This window comes from Pongo pygmaeus, chromosome 6 (genome assembly GCF_028885625.2).
Source record: "Pongo pygmaeus isolate AG05252 chromosome 6, NHGRI_mPonPyg2-v2.0_pri, whole genome shotgun sequence".
Taxonomy (NCBI): domain Eukaryota; kingdom Metazoa; phylum Chordata; class Mammalia; order Primates; family Hominidae; genus Pongo; species Pongo pygmaeus.
Genome location: NC_072379.2, coordinates 151834834 through 151856335, shown reverse-complemented (window position 1 = coordinate 151856335; position 21502 = coordinate 151834834). Strand labels below are relative to the sequence as shown.

The 21502-nt window shown below is 43.5% G+C and overlaps 1 protein-coding gene across 2 annotated transcripts in view; it reads right to left on the bottom strand.

Annotated features, from left to right (window-relative positions):
- ACTR3B (actin related protein 3B) overlaps positions 1-16638 on the bottom strand; it is a 1036264-nt gene extending 1019626 nt beyond the window's left edge. For both annotated transcript variants that reach the window (XM_054495273.2, XM_054495277.2), the window contains exon 1: positions 16464-16638. In XM_054495273.2, coding sequence (XP_054351248.1) covers positions 16464-16507 — 44 coding nt within the window. In that variant the 5' untranslated portion in view covers positions 16508-16638. The remainder of the gene's footprint in view (positions 1-16463) is intronic.
- Positions 16639-21502: the final 4864 nt, after the last annotated feature.

The following is a 21502-nucleotide window of genomic DNA, read 5'->3' as shown; positions in this document are numbered from 1 at the left end:
CAGTCTAGGTGATCAAATCTACCAATTATTTTCCTGAATAATTTCCTTCGTTATGTTTCTACTTTGAAAGTCCCTCTATATGCTAAAATTTCATATCATTTCTCTTCCACTTTCATATATTTTATCCCAAATGGGAAGAACTACACTAATCCAGTTTTCCCAAACATATGTATATAAGCATTCAAGACCATCAACTTTGCATTAAAAGCCCTTGGTTTTTTTAACACTACCTTCCAAAAGCTAGCATGATGGAGGTAGGCACTACTCTCAAAAATACATAAACTATACTTACAGATTGACAGCCATGTTCTCAAACTCATACCACCTTCCATGAGTCCCTTAACTTGTCTGAGACCTTTTCTCATACAGAAATCAGGAAAGACAGAAGAGGAAGCTATGGAAGCAGACCCAATCAATAGCTGCATAAAGCACTACCAATAGTTACACGTCTGCCTTTTAAGCAAAGAATATGTTACAGCTCAAAATTCAAAGCAATATAAAACGGTATCCCTTAAGAAGTCTTACACTACCCCATTTCTGCCTTCTATCCACCTTCCTGTGTATCTTTCCAATGCTTCTCTCTGTACATACAACATATTATTATTTGCCCCAAACATTTTTTTTTTGAGACGGAGTTTCACTCTTGTTGCCCAAGCTGGAGTGCAATGGCGCGATCTTGGCTCACTGCAACCTCTGCCTCCTGGGTTCAAGCGATTCTCCTGCCTCAGCCTCCCGAGTAGCTGGGATTACAGGCATGCGCCGCCATGCCCAGCTAATTTTGTATTTTTAGTAGAGACAGGGTTTCTCCATGTTTGTCAGGCTGGTCTCGAACTCCCGACCTTAGGTGATCCGAACACCTCGGCCTCCCAAAGTGCTGGGATTACAGGCTGAGCTATCATGCCCAGCCTGCCCCAAACATTTTAAACAGTCCTTGCACGAAGACTCTTTCACTTTACTTGTTAAATGCTCCTATCTTTTGACAGCAGTAATATGTAGACTTTTCAGTTCTGCAAAGTCAGGAAAATTAACCTATTGTTGACTCAACATATTTATATATAATTGAAACTCCTCTTCTAACCATGTGTCTTAAGCAGGAGGTAATGACCCTAAGGTCAATTAATTTATGTTTGAAAGTAGAAATGTTACATCTTAAAACAGTGTTTTACATCTTTTTTTTTTTTTTTTTTTTGAGACAGGGTCTCACTCTGTCACCCAGGCTGGAGTGCAGTGGTGCAATCATAGCTCATTGCAGCCTTGACCTCCTGGCCTCAAGCAATCATCTGCCTCAACTTCCTGAGTGGCCGAGACTATAGGTGCGTGACACCACGCCTGGCTAGTGTTCTCAAACTGTGTCCTGCGAGTTCTTTTGATTGAGACCCCTGGTGAGGTCCAGTCTCAAACCCCAAACTTCAATCAGAATAGCTCTACACCCTCCTAAGATTTTTCACAGTTTAAATATGGTTTTGATAAAAGTAAAATTGTTCCCAGACCCTAACAATTGTTTTAAAGCAACGCACAATCTCCATATTGTGCAATGTAAATTACATGACCAATTTTTTTAATGCTCCTTGGCTTGTTGCATAGAAAAGCAGTCTCTATAGAATGAAGAATTCAATATATAAAGTTCAAACTTAAATATTTTATCCAAATCCAGTATCTTTGCCTGTCCTTAAATTTTCTATTTCTCCTTCTGAGTACTTTTTTTTTCTCTCTGTTACTTCGTATATATAAGATCATAAAGCATACTGCCCTTTTGTGGATTCTGAACATTATTATAAGGTAAACTCTGACTTCCAGTTAAAGTGTTTTAAAAGTGTTTTAACTGTTTAAATGATGGACTAAACGTATTATCTAATTTCACTCTTTCCCACAGCCCCACTAAAACCAAAGCAAAAAAAAATTTTAAGCAATTATTTTAAAAATTAAAAAAGTTTAGGCCAGGCGCAGTGGCTCACACCTGTAATCCCAACACTTTGGGAGGCCGAGGCAGGCGGATCACCTGAGGTCGGGAGTTCGAGACCAGGCTGGCCAACAGGGAGAAACCCCATCTCTACTAAAAATACAAAACTACTCGGGTGTGGTGGCGCATGCCTGTAATCCCAGCTACTCGGGAGGCTGAGACAGGAGAATCGCTTGAACCCGGGAGGCGGAGGTTGCAGTGAGTTGAGATCACGCCATTGCACTCCAGCCTGGGCAACAAGAGCAAAACTCCATCTCAAAAAACAACAACAACAAAAAATTTAAAGCAATATTAAACCATGAGGATGTGGAGAAAAGAAAAGGTGACAACAGCAAGATTTTGGCCCTGAAAAGCTGAGGACCCATAGTACCTGACTTTAGAGATATAAGAAAGACAGCAGGGGCAAGAGCTGAGAATGAGCCCAACATACTCCCTAGATCCTTAAAGGCTCTGGAACTCGTTGGTGCCCAGGTACCTGTGGCACTGGAATCGGAGGGCTGAGGAGCAAGTGCGGACAGCCCAAAATACTCAGGCCATGGTGAGACCCTCTCCTGCCCCACACTGCTGGACACTTGCTCCTCCCTGGCTTCAGGCTTCTCTAGAAGTTTTCTGGAATGTGTAAAGCAAAGGTTCTCTGCACTCACAGTTAACTGGCAGGGTCAGAGTACAATGATAAAATCAAACATTTTTAAATAAACCAAAAAAATAACAAACACTTGTTTCATTTAATTTTTTTTGTTTTGCAATCAAATAATACTCATGCTTTATTTTACGGTACATTTGTTTGGCTTATTTTTGAACCATCCTTTTGCTTTTTTTTTTTTTTTGAGACAGTCTCACTCTCTTGCCCAGTCTGGAGTGCAGTATCATGATCTCGACTCACTGCAACCTCCGCCTCCTGGGTTCAAGTGATTCTCCTGCCTCAGCCTCCTGAGTAGCTGGGATTACAGGCATCCACCACCACGCCTGGCTAATTTTTGTATTTTTAGTAGAGACAGGGTTTCGCCATGTTGGCCAGGCTGGTCTCGAACTCTGACCTCAAGTGATCCACCCACCTCGGCCTCTCAAAGGGCCGGGATTACAGGCATGAGCCACCGCGTCCGGCCTCTTTTACTGTCTTTTTTGAATTTTTTTCCATCCTTTTACTTTCTGAATGACTGACTTACATGTAACCACCATAGTTTTCGTTTAGTACAGAAAGTGAATTTAGTTGAGTCCATGCCAGGTGAGGTCGTCTCGTGTGCAACAGTCCTACTCCTGTTTTAACTTTTGTACTATTCCTTGTTGTTGCCTGTTTCCTTTTACTCCGTAATTTTATTTGGTTGCTTTTCTTCCTCTCAATTTTACTTTTACATTTCAAAGGTATACAAAGTCTGTTTTTAGTATAATAGCCTTCTCAATTTATCAATTTCAAAAAATGAAACAGTACTCCTTAACTACATATTCTGAAAGATAAGACAATTAGCACAGTGGCATCTCCCACTCCCCAGCCCAATCCTAACCTAATCCCTCACGATATTGTTGACTTTCAGGAAATTTTGCTATGGCAAGTTATCATTGTGTTGACATTTTTAAGGTTGAGTCGGTATTTATTCAATTATTTTGCCTTCTGGCTTATTTCTCCAGGAAAGATTATTCAATTATTGAAGCTGGTATCTTTATACTTCAACCTCTCTATTTCTGGAGCCCTCACTGATTCATCTTTCAGTTGGCTGGGTTATATCTGCAAGTAGATTTTTCAGTGAGGTTTATGAATGCCATTAATTCCTGAGCTTTTGCCCATTTGCAAATGTCTTATTATGCTGCATTTTAATGACATTTCAATCCAATCACATTGTCTTCCTTCTTGCCCTAACTCCCCTACTCTTGTTTTTTCCTTTTGAGCCAGAGTCTCGCTTTGTCACCCAGGCTGGAGTGCAGTGGCACAATCACAACTCACTGTAATCTTGAACTCTTAGATTCACACCATCCTCCCACCTCTGCCTCCCAGGTTACTGACACTACAGGCACGCATCACCACACCTGGCTTTTTCTTTTGGGGGGCAGGGGGATAGACACAGGGTCTTGCTACGTTCCCCAGGCTGGTCTCCAACTCCTGGGCTCAAGCAATCCTCCTGCCTTGGCCTCCCAAAGTGCTGGGATTACAGGCATGAGCCACTGTGCCCAGCCCCCCTACATTCTTAAGCATTGCTTCGTCACCTTTTGGCACATTACACTGTTGAAAACCCCAAGACTAAGGTGATTTTATTTTTTCCGTTACAGGTGGCCTGTTTGCTTTTTTCCTGCTTAAATATGTACAGTATTCTTTTATCTTTCAGGGATTTGTTTTGTTTTGTTTTTGAGATGGAGTTTCACTCTCATTGCCCAGGCTGGAGTGCAATGGCGCGATCTTGGCTCACCTCAACCTCTGCCTCCCAGGTTCAAGCGATTCTCCTGCCTCAGCTTCCTGAGTAGCTGGATTTACAGGCACGCACCACCACACCTGGCTAATTTTGTATTTTTAGTAGAGATGGGGTTTCTCCATGTTGGTCAGGCTGGTCTGACCTCAGGTGATCTGCCCACCTCGGCTTCCCAAAGTGCTGGGATTACAGGCACGAGCCACCGTGCCCGGCCTGTCTTTCAGGTTTTATAAATTAACCAGGATACACTTCCATTTTGATGACTCAGTGAATTTTTTCCAGTTCACAGTGAGTCCTTATATTAATATTATATGATCTTTCATTATATTCCAGGAAAACTTTGTCTTTTATTTATTAACGTTACATCTGTTCCACACACTCTTGTTCTCTTCGTCAGGAACACCAGCTCTGACTACAGTAGATCCCTTCTGGACTCTTCTCCCACAGCTTCCATCTTCTCTCTAATCACCATGACCTCTTTGTTCTTTCCTACCATGGTCTACGTAATTTCAGGAAGTTGATCCTCACGTCAGCGATTTCAGAACCACTGGTACTACCTCATGCAACCTCCAACATGCTTTTCATTCCTGAAATGATTTTAGTTTTCTATGTCTTTCCTTATGGATGTCAGCTGACCTCCATGTCCTCCTTCTAGCTTTCTTTAATCTTTTAAAATTACTTCTTTGTTCTTTTGTTTTATTGAGCTCATGTTGTCTAAATTTAAGAGCAAAGTGGCTTTATCTAAAATTCCATTCTAGCCGGGCACAGTGGCTCACACCAGTAATCCCAGCACTTTGGGAGGCTGAGGCAGGCAGATCACCTGAAGTCAGGAGTTCAAGACCAGCCTGGCCAACATGGTGAAACCCCGTCTCTACTAAAAATACAAAAATTAGCCAGGCATGGTTACAGACACCTGTAATCCTAGCTACTCGGGAGGCTGAGGCAGGAGAATGGCTTGAACCCAGAAGGCAGAGGTTGCAGTAAGCCGAGATCAAGCCACTGCACTCCAGCCTGGGGGACAGAGCGAGACTCTGTCTCAAAAAATGAAAAATAAAAAAATAAAATTCCATTCTAATTACTGAAGTACTCTTTCCAAAGTATACTTTTTCATCTATTTTTGCTTGTTATGTTTCCTTCCTTATTTTCTGTGCATAGTCCCATGATGGGTCCATTCTGCTTCACACTCAGCTTTGAATGGGTGCAGGTCTCCCTGGACCTGCTTGCTCTACAACAACTCTTTGCCCTGCTTACAATGACACTGAATACAATATCTTGAAATCTCTGTGTAGTCCTCTGGTTGTTTAGAAGAAGAATTGGCTGAACGGTGAGCAATCAGAGCCTGAACTTGGGTATACTTTCCCACTAATTCTACTAAATCCTTTGTTCTGGGCATATATCTAATTCCAAAGTTCATTGTGGAGGACAGGCAGGTTTAAGGGGAAATGCCTTATCTTAGATATTAGCAATTCCTGATCAGATATAAGCTGGTCATCGTCACAGATTTTCTCCTTTCGTGAAACAAAGTCAAAGAACATAATGACACCATTACTACATGACCCCTCTTTCAGCCCAGCATGCCCTGCTATATTTTAGCATGGAAAGGAGCTGCTGCCAGAACATGCTTCTTTGGCAATGGCCTATTCATCCATCAGCTCCTAGCTCTGCTGTAAGGACTGTGAGTAGTACCTTCAGAAACATATGCTTAGACACCTGCAACCAGCCAGAGATGGGCGGGGATGCCACATCTTAGTATCCTCCTGCAAATGGATCCACACTTCACTGGAAATTTCATAAAATGTGATATGAATTTTAGCTGTTTTCTTCTCTATTCTTGGTTAGTTTTGTTCATTTTTAGGAGGTTCCAGGAAGTAGTGTTACATGAATGTATATTTATAGCACCATATGCCCAATAAACTATTAAAGAATCTTTTAGTATGAAAAGGATATAAGACATATGGTAAAATCAATGCTACAGAGAACTTTTCCTAAATGAAGCTTTTATGGCAGTTATAAGGGAAAGAGTATAGTAATTTATGGCTCTGTCCTCTGTCAATACAGGTCCAATGCAACATGAAAAGAATGCACATAAAATATAATAAATTTGTTGACTACTAATAATTTTTATTAATTAGAAGTAAAAGGCTTTTTTTTTACAAATCATGCTGAAAGGGAGAAAGGGGGAGGGGAAGAAGAGATGCAAGCTAATTTCATAATTACTCATAGTTGGGAGCCAACAGAAAACAGCCACAAATAAAAGGACTATATATAATGATAACCATTAGACAAAAATACAGTCTGCCCTAAAGTGCACCAAAAAAGATATAAATCAAATAAAATGGACTACATGGCAAAAGATTATGTTTAAATACATATATATATGTAAATATTGCAAAACTGAGGCCAAATATATCAATCATATCAATACATATAAATATGCTTAAATCCCCTATCTATGAGTATAAATGAGCTTAAGTCATCCAATAAAAGGCAACATTTTCGCACTGACTAAAAAGCAAAACAATATTTTGGGTACAGAAAATTCAGAAAGAATAATAAAAGGATGGACAAATATATATATATATATCTATATCAGATAAACACAAGGAGAAGCAAGCAGGGATGACACATCTCGATATCTGACAAAGTAGAACTCGGCTGAGAAAACAATTTAGAAGCCTACTTGATATGCTAAATCAACAACTCTAGTGAAGAGACAAGTTATTTCTATCTAGATAACCAATATGGCAGCAACAACTTTCATAAAGCAGAACCCACAGAAAATGCAAGGAGACCTTAATAGGTGACTAATAATAGGAGGCCTTAGTATGCCATTCTCAGTCCATGACAGACTAGGTACACACACACACACACAAATGTGAGCCCAGGCATGGTGGCTCACCCCTGTAATCCTAGCACTTTGGGAGGCACAGGCGGGTGGATCACACTTCACTGAGGTCAGGAGTTCGAGACCAGCCTGGCCAACATGGAGAAACCCCATCTCTACTAAAAACACAAAAATTAGCCAGGCATAGTGGCGGGTGCCTATAATCTCAGCTCCTCCGGAGGCTGAGGCAAAGAACTGCCTGAACCCTGGAGGTGGAGGTTGCAGTGAGCCGACATCACGCCACTGCACTCCAGCCTGTACGACAGAGGGAGACTCGGTCTCGATTAAAAAAAAAAAAAAATTGGAAGCCCTAAATAACATCATTAATAAGGTAGTTCATATAGATACATTAAACTCAGAACTTATAAAGATTATATCTCCTAGGCAGGTGCAGTGGCTCATGCCTGTAATCCCAGCACTTTGAGGGGCCAAGGTGGGTGGATCACCTGAGGTCAGGCGTTCGAGACCAGCCTGGCCAACATGGTGAAACCCCATCTCTACTAAATATAAAAAATTAGCTGGGCGTGATGGCGGGTGCCTGTAATTGCAGCTACTTGAGAGGCTGAGGCAGGAGAATTGCTTGAATCCAGGAGGTGGAGGTTGCAGTGAGCCGAGATCGCTCCATTGCACTCCAGCCTGGGCAACAAGAGTGAAACTCTGACTCAAAAAAAATGAATACAAAGAACATTCGCAAACCCTCTTAGACCACAATAAGTGAAAAAAAAAAAAAAAAAACAAACACCAGAACTATCCCACTAAAATCAGGGATAAAATAATAATGCCCACTAACTCCACTCTGATTTAAATTAACATTGTTTTGGAGGTAATGGCCTCTGCACTGTGTCAATAAAAAAGCAGTTAAGAGTCCCTAAAAATGGAAAGGAAGAGGTAAAATAATCTCTTTTGCCAATGACAGGTTTTGGTTTTTATTTTTGAGACAGCGTCTGGCTCTGTTGCCCAGGCTGGAGTACAGTGGCTCAATCTCAGCTCACTGCAACCTCCGCCTCCCAGGTTCAAACGAGTCTCCTGCCTCAACCTCCCAAGTAGCTGGGATTACAGGCGTGTGCCACCACGCCCAGCTCATTTTTTTGTATTTTTAGAAGAGACAGGGTTTTGCCATGTTGGCCAAGCTGGTCTCAAATTCCTGGCCTCAAGTGATCTGCCTGCTTCGGCCTCCCAAAGTGCTTGCAATTACAGGTGTGAGCCACTGCGCCGGGCCCAATGACAAGTTTTTATATCTGAAAATCCCTAGGGATCAAGGGAAAAATTTATACAAATAATGTGAGCATTCTGTAAAGCAGCAGGTTACAAAATGAGTACTACCATGAAAAACCACCATGTAATCTAGGAATGAAAAAACTAACAATCTTCATATATTCAAGAAAAACAGGATAAAATGAAAGAGAAGGCACCATTTATGATAGCAAAAAAAAATCAAATACATAGATATAAATAAAGTTTACAAGAAATCTACCTGCAGAAACACCACAATATTCCTAAAAGACACAAAATAAACTTGAACTAATGGAGAGATAAACCATGTTATTTGATGGAAAGACTCAGTATTATAAAGATGATGATGCTCATTAAATTAATTTTTAAGTTTAATAAAATCCCAATAAAAATGCCATCAGGCCTTCTCTCCCGGAACTAGAGAAGCTGATTACAAAGATCACTTGGAGGAACAACAATCAAAAATACATGGGAAAGCCCTAAAAAAGAATTAGATGGGCAGGTGAAGCCGGCACCATTAGAAATGAAATCATTCTAAAGAGCCTAATTAAAACTGTGTGGTGCTGCTATTATGAACAGACCAATAGACTAACACAACACAACACAAAATCCAGAAAGAAACACAATTGCATAGACAAATGCAGCACATGATAAAGGCAGCATCTCCAGTCATTGGGTTTTTTCCATAAATTATGTTGAGATAAACAGGACAGCCATAGCCACACACACACAAAAGTGGATCCAACTGGGTCCATTCTTCATACCTTATCTCAGGATAAATTCCAAATGAATTAGAGATTTAAATGAAAAAAAATGAAACCATTAAAAAAAAAAAAAACCTACCAGCTGGGCACAGTGGCTCACATCTATAATCCCAGCACTTCGGGAAGCCGAGGCAGGTGGATCACCTGAGGTCAGGAGTTCGAGATCAGCCTGACCAATATGGTGAAACCCCCTTCTCTACTAAAAATACAAAAATTAGCCCGATGTGGTGGCATGCACCTGTAGTCCCAGCTACTCGGGAGGCTGCAGCAGGAGAATCGCTTGAACCCAGGAGGTGGAGGTTGCACTGAGTGGAGACTGTGCCACTGCAATCTAGCGTGGGCAACAGAGTGAGACTCTGTCTCAAAAAAACAGAAAAGAAAAAGAAAAAAAGAAACCACCATGTAATCTGGGAATGAAAAAAACCTTTCTTAACTATGACTCAAAATCTAGAAACAATAAAGAAAAGATGAATAAATCCCATTGCCTAAAGAAAACAAACTTTGCATGGTAAAAGACAAATGATAAATAGGGGAAATATATTTGGAACGTGTATCATTAAGGGTTAATATTCCCTATGTGCAGAAGAAAGTTAATGGGCCTGAGACTGCTGTCTCTTAGAAAGTCTTGCTTGCAGGAATGGCCTTTAATTGGTATCTAGGATCTTGGAGTTCGGATGTTCCCACCATTCCCTAAATGCTAAAAGTAGTTCACTGCTCCTAGAGTGGCAAACAACATGGTTTATGCCAATGCCTTGCTTTCCTTCTGGGACTCTGGAATTCTGGCATGTGCTATGCACAGGGTGCCCGCATGACAAGTCCCCAGGGAAAACCTTGGGCCCTGAGTCTCTGAGGAGCTTCCCTGGTACACAGCATTGCACACGTGTTGTCACAGCCTAATGCTGGAGGAATTAAGTGCATCCTGCATGGCTGCACTAGATGAGGACTCGGGAAGCTTGCCCCGGTTTCCTCTAGGCTCCATCCCACGTCTTTTCCCTTGGCTGTTTTTGCTTTGTACATTTTCACTGTAGTCCTGATTCCTCCTAGCAAATCACTGGAACTGGGAGTGGTCTGCAAAACCCCAACAGACCCTAATACATGAAAAGCTTCTAAAAATACAGAAGCAAAAGACCAAAACCCCAGAGAAAAGTTAGAGAAATGAAGAGACAGAAAAAAATAAATGCAAAGATTATCATAATCATGAAAGTGGGTTGTTAAAATATGAAGTTCAGCCTTTTCTCGTGCTCACAATCTCACCCACTCTTGCCCTTCCTTCTTCCGCCATGGGATGACACAGCACACAGGGCCTCATTAGATGCTGGCACCATGCTCTAAGACTGCAGCCTCCAGAACTGTGAGCCAAATAAACTTTTTTTTCTTTAAGGTGTGCACTTTTACTGAACTGGTCTCAAGTCAGTGTACAGGTATGCCCTGGCTGCCTCCACACTTCCACCCACTCCCAGGGAGACCAAAAGCCTTCATACACCTCAAGGTAGGGACAAAAATGGGGACCATGATGGCTGATTATTCAAAATAAAACAAAAAGTATTTTTTTAAATGTTGCATTATATAATTTACATGAAAGCAATCCTGTAACCTCCCCTTTGTGGACTCAGGAGAGAACTGGGCCATTCTCCTGAGAGAGAAGTGGGGTGGCTTTTGGGAGGGCAAGGGACTTCCTGTAACAATGCATCTCACAATATGTGGAATGACTATTTAAAAAAAAAAAAAAAAAGCCAGGTGCGGTGGCTCATGGCTGTAATCCCAGCACTTTGGGAGGCCGAGGCAGGCAGATCATCTGAGGTCAGGAGTTCGAGACCAACCTGACCAACATGGAGAAACCCCGTCTCTATTAAAAATACAAAATTAGCCGGGCATAGTGGCGCATGCCTGTAATCCCAGCTACTCGGGAGGCTGAGGCAGGAGAATCACTTGAACCCGGGAGGCAGAGGTTGTGGTGAGCCAAGATCGCGCCATTATACTCCAGCCTGAACAACGAAAGAAAACTCTGTCTCCGAAAAAAAAAAAAAAAGGGCCAGGGTAAGACCCAGTCTCAAAACAAAAATAAAAATAAATAAGTAAAATAAAGAACAATGTACAATCAAGGTCCTCGGCCACACTGTAGAACTTTGGGGGATGCTCACTCCAACTAACTGCTGTCACCTTCACCATTCTATTATTTTCTTTATAAATTACCTGGTGTGTGGTATTCTGTTACAGCAACACAAAACAAAGACATTAAGATATCATTTATACTAGGTTGGTAATTTTACAAATTGGCAATAGGCTCTATTGGGGAGTCTGTAAGACACAGGCATCCTCACACATTACTGGTGAGAATGCACGCTAATGAGTGGAATTTGACACTGCTTAGCAAAATTACATATGCATTTGCCCTTTGACCCAGAAATCCCATTTCTAAAAATCTAAGCCACAGATACTCAGGCAAAAAATACAAAAAGATATCCTTGCTTTATTTCTTTTTTTTTTTTTTTTTTTTTTTGAGATGGAGTCTCGCTCTGTTGCCAGGCTGGAGTGCAGTGGCGAGATCTCGGCTCACTGCAACCTCCGCCTCCTGGTTCAAGCGATCCTCCTGCCTCAGCCTCCTGAGTAGCTGGGACTACTAAAATTAGCCCGCCACCATGCCCGGCTAATTTTTTTGTATTTCTTTTTTTTTAGTAGAGACAGGGTTTCACTGTGTTAGCCAGGATGGTCTCGATCTCCTGACCTCGTGATCCGCCTCCTCGGCCTCCCAAAGTGCTGGGACTACAGGTTTGAGCCAGCGCGCCTGGCCAGAATGCTCAAAAAATGAAGACATGTCTAAAGAACATGGAAGGCCAGGCGCAGTGCCTCACGCCTGTAATCCCAACACCTTGGGAGGCAGAGGTGGGCGGATCACCTGAGGTTAGGAGTTCAAGACCAGCTGGCCAACATGGCAAAACCACATCTCTACTAAAAATACAAAAAAACAGCCATGCGTGGTGGTGTACACCTATAATCTCAGCTACTCAGGAGGCTGGGGCAGGAGAATCGCTTGAACCCGGGAGGCAGAGGTTGTAGTGAGCTGAAATCACACCACTGCACTCCAGCCTGGGCGACACAGCAAGACTCCGTCTCAAAAAATAAAAAATAAAAAAAAAAAGAACATAGGAGCCAGCCTGAATGAGCTTCACTTGGCAAAATCTGGGACAATTTAAGCAATAGATAATAACCCACTGACAACAATGAGGACGGCATAATGGATTATCATTCTTTGAATAGAACGACAACTCATACAGACAATAAACAAATGAGGCCTATGGATAAGTTCTCCCTTAAAATAAAATGTTAACTAATAAATGGAGACAGAATAATCAAGTTCAAAAATCACCATTGTGCAACCATCACAATAATAAGTAATTCAGGCAAGAATCACCCATGGGCCAGGCACAGTGGCTCACGCCTGTAATCACAGCACTTTGGGAGGCCAAGGCGGGTGGATCACTTGAGGTTAGGAGTTCAAGACCAGCCTGGGCAACATGATGAAATCTCGTCTCTACTAAAAATACAAAAAGTTAGCCAGGCATGGTGGCTCATGCCTGTAATCCCAGCTACCCATGAGGCTGAAGCAGGAGAATCCCTTGAACCTGGGAGACAGAGGTTGCAGTGAGCAGAGATTGAGCCACTGCACTCCAGCCTAGGCAACAGAACAAGATTCTGTTGCGGAAAAAAAAAAAAAAAAACAAGAGTCACCAATGGATACTTAAACTAATGGGTGAAAGTTTAAGAATAGAGTACTTACATAAAATATTTCCCCACAAATGACTTTTTTTTTTTTGAGACGGAGTCTCACTCTGTCACCAGGCTGGAGTGCAATGGCCCAATCTCGGCTCACTGCAACCTCCACCTCTCGGGTTCAAGCGATTCTCCTGCCTCAGCCTCCAAAGTAGTTGGGACTACAATCACACACCACCACACCCAGCTAATTTTTGTATTTTTAGTAGAGACGGGGTTTCACCATGTTGGCCAGGCTGGTCTGGAACTCCTGACCTCAGGTGATCCGTCCGCCTTGGCCTCCCAAAGTTCTGGGATTACAGGCATGAGCCACCGTGCCCAGCCAAATGACTTATCAATTAGTGCCCAGCCAAATGACTTATCAATTACAAAGAAAAATAGTAACTGAACAGTGAAGAAACCTCGTGGACGTCACCCTCTCCAAATGATGCAAGTGAACTTCATCAAGAGTGAGGCGAGTTCCTATCTCAAGCCTTTTGATGGGATGCACTAAGAAGGATCAACAGGACTTCTGTGGTAGTCCTGACAAATATGCATATCCTGTATCTATCACAGAGAAACACTAGGTAACAACTGGCTGTCAAAAATGCCAACATCTTGAAAGACAAAAAAAGGTTAAGATATTATTCCAGATTAAATTAGACTTAAAAGACATGACACCCACCAGATGAAATGTATGATGCTGGATGGAGAGGTCTTTTATGGGTGACATTCCATAAAAGACATGAATCCGTACTGTATATAGGATACTACTGTATGTATGTTAAATTTTCTGATTTTGATGATTGGAATGTGATTCTAGAAGGGAAAATGTGTCCTCAGAAAGTACGCATTCAAGTATTTTGATATAAAAGGATATGATCTCTGCAACTTACTCTCAAACAGTGCAGGAAAGTAATAATAATATGTATGGACATACAGAGAGTGACAAAGCAAATGTTAACAGTTGGTAAAACTGGAAGAAGAGTATACAGTAGTTTTTTGTTCTCTTCCAGCTTTCAGTAGATTTGAAATTATTTCAAAATAAGTTGAAAAATGCAAAAGACTTCATTTAAAAAGTTTGGCTCAGAGAAGTGAGACTGGAGTTGTGAAATATTCTCTGAAAACTACGCAGCCTAGTCATTCCTTTAAATAGATGAAGCTTTATTTTTGGACTCAGCAGATCCCTTTGTCCATATTGCCCTGGCCTCCAGCACACCACTGCTTACTCAGTCAGTCTCGGGCTTTACCTGAGGAGGGTTCAAGGACACTGGGATGAAATTTATTTGCAAAAAATACTGTTTATCACACTGTCCAATAAATCATCAGTGCCCACTATGTATAGCTCAATGTTTTTACAATTTAGTACTACAAAAAAAGGCTTTTTCACCCAAGAAACAGGTATTTCTCTTGATTTCTGATGACAGGAATTACATAACTATGACTCTTATGATGTCAGACAGGAAGACTAAGGTCGAATGTGCGGACCAACTTCAGCAGCCACTGGGCTAAAGCTCAGGGTGACTTCCTAGGTCCGTTCTTTTCCTTTGGCTTGGTTATTTTTATCTGAATTTTACCACTTTTTGTCCTATTTTGAGGCAAAACTAAATCCAAAAATCATTTTAGCTCTCTGGGAAATGTAAGAACTACTGATGTGCTCAAGTTGGTAAATTCGGGCTCCTTCAGGCTCCTTCTGGCCATACACTGGATATGGGGAATTCATATGGAGATTCCCTGCCACCGTTTCTAAGTCTTGACACCAACTTCTGAAGCATGACTTTGGGCCACGAAACAATGATCTATAGAAGTTGAATCTCCAAGTTAGCCAAGTTACATTAATCACTTACCTCAAAAGGTCAAAACTGAGCACGACATTTTAGGTATTTATAGCAAGAAAGATGAGTAAGGTCCACGACTTACTAATCTTAAAGGTATGACAACTCTGTGAGCATTATTTTATTGCTACTACCAAGAATTCCTTTATATTTTAATAGTTCTGCAAGACTAAAACTACAAAGCAAAAATCTCACATGCAAATGTGGAAATGAAAAATACTTTCACCCACTGGTTTCACTCTTGACACAACCAGACCTGAGGGGACATGAGGTGAACCCATTGGGGGAGGGCATGAGATAAGGGTGTCAATAATTGAGGGAGCGGAGTTGTAGTATCAACAACGCTGATTTTGGCTTGTGTTTTAGGTAGAAAAGCAAGTTCTAAAATAAAGAGCTACAAAGCTTGATATGACGTGTATTTCAAAAAGAATTCACACAAGCAAAGAGGATTTTTCCAGTCCACAACCACTACTGGTTGCTTCAGCAGCAAAAAGAAGGAACTATCAGTAGGAGATGGACTGTAGCAAACTAAAGCAGGCACCCCCACAAGGTTGTCAAGGAAACCAAACCAAGTGCATTTTTCTATAGAAAAGAATCAAGGGTAAGGTGAACATGCCATGTTACATTTTGTGGCAAAAATGATTAAAATCCCTTCTTGAAAAAAATCGGTAAGAGACCAAATTTACTTCCAGGCTATTTTACTAAGCACTACATCCATAACGCAGGCAGGCAAGCTTGTATTCCCAAACTACCAGCTACGTGGATTCAGCAATCACCTTACTACAACCAGCTAACTTGGGCCACCGATATTTCAGGGCATTTCCTAAGAACTCTCTTTAATAGCTTAACGGCATCGAAAGAAGTGGTCACACTCAAAAAGTTAAAAACAAAAACCTCTACCACAATTCCACAAACATGCTTTCCCAAATTTAGGGTGTTTTCCAAAATGGAGTCTTTTTAAACACATCATTTTTCAGCGAAAAGGCAAATCTATGCAAACCAAAGCGACAGCTTGGCCTGAGTGTGCCATTTCATACTGGAAAAGCGCAGGGAGGGCAGTAAAAAGGGTATCAAGTTGGGAGATCGATGCTGTTCTCTCCACAAGTAGGTGGTAAAGAATCCTCAGCCAGGAGGAATGACACGCACACGCGGGGACAGAACGAGGGCCAGTGCTGAGAACGCTGGAAAGCAGGGACACCGTTCGCTAGGAGGTGAGTGACGTTAAAGGATCTGCAGTGATCTGTGCCTCACGCGGGCGAATATTCCTAGGAGGGGAGAACCCGCGCTCCCGGTGTCCCTCAGGGTGTCCACCCCGCCGACGGCCGGAGCCGGGCTGCGGGTCCAGGGGCCCGGCTACGTGGGCGGGGGAGGCGAGGAGCGCCGGGCTCGCTCAGAGTGGGCACCGAGTCCCTACCCTCCGTGCTTTTCCTCTTGTGGCCCTTCCCGGCGGGGAAGATGGGGTTTTACGACGTCAAGGCAAGGCTTGGAGGGAAGCGGCGGCCGGCGCCCCACCTGCCCAGGTGATCGCGGGGCTCAAGCCCGGGGCGACGGACGCAGCTCGACCTCCAGGCGAGGTGGACGCCAGGGGCCGGGAGCGGGGCCGCGGAGGAGCGGGGGTGGGCGCCGAGCTGCTCTTACCCGGTGCCACAGTCCACCACGCAGGGAGGCAGGGAGCCTGCCATGCTCGGGACGCGCGGCGCTCGGCCCCGCCGGCCGCCCGGGAGCGCCCCGCCGCTGTCCGCTCTGCCGCCCGCTCGCCCCGCGTGCCGCGTCTCCCGGGAGCCTCCGCAGCGCCGCTGCCTGGAGCCCGGATGCTCGGCGGCCGACACGTGACGTCACTCCCCGGTTGGCCAATCAGAACGCGCGCACGCCCCGCCTCCCCCCCAACATCCCCCCACCCCCCCTCCGGCGCGCCATCTTTAGTGCTGGCAGCGAGGCTTCTTGGCCCCATACGTCCAACCTTGCTGCTGGAGAGATTGGGGTTTATTTTTAACTGACATACATGAACGTGACCCCATTTCCGAGGCCTGGCGCCTTTCTCATCCTGTAAGTCTTCGCTCGAATGTCACCTTGCGAGACAAGTTGTTCCTGATCACCCTGACTAGGTCCCCTACCGGTACTGTATCCTCTGTCTCAACAATCTGTTGGTTTCATTCCTAACCCTTAAAGCAAAGTGTTTATATTTTTGTATTTATGTATTTGTTGTCTGCCTCCCCTACTGGACTATCAGATCTTCTAGGATAGGGCTTGAGTCTGTCTTAATCATTATTGATGAGCAGCAGGTGCTTAGCACAGTATTTGGTGTATATGTGGAAGTGCCCAAATGTTTGTTGGATGACTGAGTAACCTTCCCCATATAGCAAAAAAAAAAAAAAAAAAAAAATTAGTTGGAATTGGCCGGGCGCGGTGGCTCACACCTGTAATCCCAGCACTTTGGGAGGCTAAGGAGGGTGGATCACAAGGTCAGGAGTTCCAGACCAGACTGGCCAACATGGTGAAACCCCTTCTCTACCAAAAATACAAAAATTAGCCAGGCATGGTGGCGGGCGCCTGTAATCCCAGCTGCTCGGGAGGCTGAGGCAGGAGAATCGCTTGAACCTGGGAGGCGGAGGTTGCAGTGAGCCAAGATCGCGCCATTGCACTCCAGCCTGGGCAACGGGGCTAGAGTCTGTCTCAAAAAAAAAACAAAAAAAATTAGTTGGAATTATTATACTTAACACTGCCTAAATTTTTCTAAGAAGAAAAATCTGCAAAACAAATGCTTGGCCAGCCTTAAGGAATGAATGACCTTAGACTGAGTAAACCACACCAACATCACTCCTGGAAAATGTTTTCAAGTGTCAAAGATGGGATGATCGCCCAAAAGTTCTTACTGAAACCAAAGAAGGCAAACACCACCTACTATACCACTTGCCACTTGCTTCCTGCTTCTTGCCCAATCGTAAATTCTTGATACTAATTTTTTAGGAGCTTTCTGGAAACATGTATTTTTTTGTCTTGTTTTGTTTTGTTTTTTGAGACGAGTCTCACTCTGTCGCCCAGGCTGGAGTGCAGTGGCGCAATCTCGGCTCACTGCAACTCCACCTCCCAGGTTCAAGCAATTCTCCTGCCTCAGCCTCCCAAGTAGCTGGGATTACAGGTACCCACTACCATGCCCGGTTAATTTGTTGTATTTTTAGTAGAGACAGGGTTTCATCATGCTGGCCAGACTGGTCTTGAACTCCTGACCTCGTGATCTGCCTGCCTCAGCCTCCCAAAGTATTGGGATTACAGGCATGAGCCACCACGCCCAGCCAAGACATGTTGTTTCTACAGGTACTGAAAACATTGTGTTTTTTACCTAGAAGTAATAGATACGTTGACCACTCCTATGTAACCCATCATCATTTCTTTTTTTTAACTCATAAGTACCCATTAAGGCCCAGACCTAGAGAATGTTCAGGAGAACTGAAGAGAGAAGCAAATGGGAGGAAAATAAAAGGGAGTAAGTGTGGAGGAATCCCAGTTTAGAAGCCCAAGGCTGGGGTTAAAGATTGGCTGGCTTGCTTTGTGTTTTACCAAAGCCCTGCCTTGGTCCCTTTTCTTTTTCTTCTCTTGTTGCTTGTTTCTTAGAGACAGGGTCTCACTATGTGGCCCAGGCTGGAGGGCAGCGACTATTCACAGGCACAATCCCACTACTGATCTGCATGAGAGTTCTGATCTGCTCCATCTCTGACCTGGGCCAGTTCACCCTTCCTTAGGCAACCTGGTGGTTCCCCGCTCCTGGGAGGGCGCCATATTGATGCCAAACTTAGTGCTGATCCATCATTCTGGGTGGCACAGAACTCGTGGGCTCAAGGGACCCTTCCACCTCAGCCTCCCGAGTATCTGGGACTACAGGCAAGTACCACTGCTCCCAGCCCGGCTCCCATTTTTTTCATGGCCCTAGCCTAAATTAGATTAATTCTAAATTACAGACTATTGACACTGCCATGTCTTTTATTTTATTCACTTAACAAACATATATCAAGTGCCTACTGTGAGTCAGGCTTTGTGTTAGACTGAGCATGCAACAGTAAACAGGATGTTCAGAGTATCTCCCCACGACAGTCCGGTGGGAGATAGCAACAGTAAACAGGCAATTACGATACAGTGTAGTCAATGCTAAGACAGGGCAAGTCCAGGGTGCCCAGAAAGCCATAGAGGGGCTGACTTGGGAATCAGTAGAGACTTCTCAAAGCAATGGTATTGAAGCTGAAACCCAGAAGGTGGGCAGAGTAGCTAGGTGGAGGAGACTGTAGGGTGGAAGAGTGTTTCTGGGATGGAAAACATGTACAAAGCCCAGGAAGAAAGACCTCAAGGCTTGTATAGGACCCAGCTACTACACCAGGGAAGAAGCCTTTACAGGAATTTGGGACTGGCTAGTAATAAAGGGTGTGCATTTTCAGAGAGCATCTTCTCTGCATAGGACTTTTTGGGATTGATGGCCACGGTCAGCAGCTGGTAGAAAACAAAAGATTTCCTGACCTCAGTGATTTCCTCTAGATACCACTAACCCTTGATATATCAAGGATGTTTTGTAGGCAGATAACAAAACCTAACTAAAAGTGGCACAAGGAAAGAGCAAATTTGTTATCTCACACAATAGGAAATCCAGTGACTTCAGGATAATTTGACCACTCGATGGCATCATCATGGGCCTGTACGTTCAGCTCTGCTAGGGCCCTGCATGTTGTCATTTGTCCTCAGCTTATCCCATGCAGTGTTGAGACAGCTGCAGCCCCTCCATGCACCAAAATCATGATGGACAAAAACAGTGGAAGAAATGCCCCATCCTGATGCCCTTTCTCAAAGGGAGTGGGAGGAAATGTTTCCAGAAGTTCCCAGCTGCTTCTCTTCTTGTGTCATTAATCAGCTCTTTTTCTATTCTTTTTCTGGGTGGCTTCAACAAGAGATATTTATGCTCTCACAGTTCTGGAGGCCAGAAGGCCAAATGCAGGTGTCAGCAAAGCCATGTTCTCTCGAAGACTCTAGGGGAGGATCTGTTCCATACCCAGCTTCTGATGGCTGCTGGCAACTCTTGGCATTCCTTGGCTTGTAGGTGCATCACTCCAATCTCTGCCTCCATCATCACATAGCATTCTCCCTGTGTCTGCATCTTCACATGGCATTCTCCTTATAAGGACACAAGTCATATTGGATTAGTGCCTACCCTAATGACCTCATCTCAACTTAATTACATTTGCAAATATCCCGTTTCCAAATATCACATTCACCAGTGCCAAAGGTTAGGATTTCAGCATGTTTCTGTAGAGACACAATTCAACCCATAATTCCAACCTATGCCAAAAGCAGTCACTGGATGGTTTATTCATATTCATAAATATATAGCATTGCCAGCATCTAATGATGTTTATTCCAAGTTCATTTGAGAGTGGTGCTGGGATGAGGCAAGACTCAGAATAGTAGTTATGAAATAGTCATACCTGATATACTGAATTGACTTAGATTATTGAAGAAGACCCCCTTGGGCTGGAGAGGGGCCTCATCTCCTCTGAAATATATGGCTGCTAATACTGACTGAAATTGGGTTTGATCAACAAGAAGAGTAATGGCCATTGTGTGAAGACACAGCACTGTCTTGTGAGAACACAAGAAGGCGGCTGTCTGCGAGCCAAGAGGAGAGGCCTCACCAGAACCCAACTCTGCTGGCACCCTGATCTCAGACTTCTAGCCTCCAGAACTGTGAAAAAAATAAATTTCTGTTGTTTAAGCCACCCCGTCAATGGTATTTTGTCATGTCAGCCTGAACAGTCTAAGACAATTCTCTGTATATTCTTCTGTGTTATTCCTCTTAGATTGTTAACTCCTATACATCAGAAACTAATTGCATCCATTTTGACAGTGCCTAGGGCAAAACACCCACAGAGGTATAAACCTCATACTCTATAAGAAGCACTTCGCGGGGCGTGGTGGCTCACACCTGTAATCTCAGCGCTTTGGGAGGCCGAGGCGGGTGGATCACCTAAGGTCAGGAGATCAAGACCGTCCTGGCTAACATGGCGAAACCCCGTCTCTACTAAAAATACAAAATTAGCCGAGCATGGTAGCACATGCCACCAGCTACTCAGGAGGCCAAGGCAGGAGAATCACTTGAACCCAGCAGGCGGAGGTTGCAGTGAGCTGAGATCGCGCCATTGCACTCCAGCCTCAGCAACAAGAGCGAAACTCCGTCTCAAAAAAATAAAGCACTTCAAGTACTATATTAATTATATTGCTAAGGAGGTTTGCCCTCTTCAATATACTTTACAAAATTCCTGCTACTAAATGCATATTAACCTAGGAATCTTTTCTCTGAGTAGCTCAGCCTGCTTTCTGATTTAGCCTTAAATTCAACTTGTCATGAGAGAAGTGTTTTAGTTGGCTTTTGTCAGCAGGAAGAAGCATCTCTTTATTGTGCTTCTACCCAACAATGGCATCCTACTCCATCTGCTGCCAACAGTCAGAAACATGGAAACCAGAACACCTCCCATATACAATTCCGCATCTCCTCTAGCGGACGATGTGACCGTTTCACAACTACTATCCCAAGTACTGCCTCATATCAGCACCACTCTCAAATGAACTTGTAATAAACACCATTCACTTCTGGCAATGCCGTATATTTATGCATATGAAGACAGCTTAAGAACAAAATA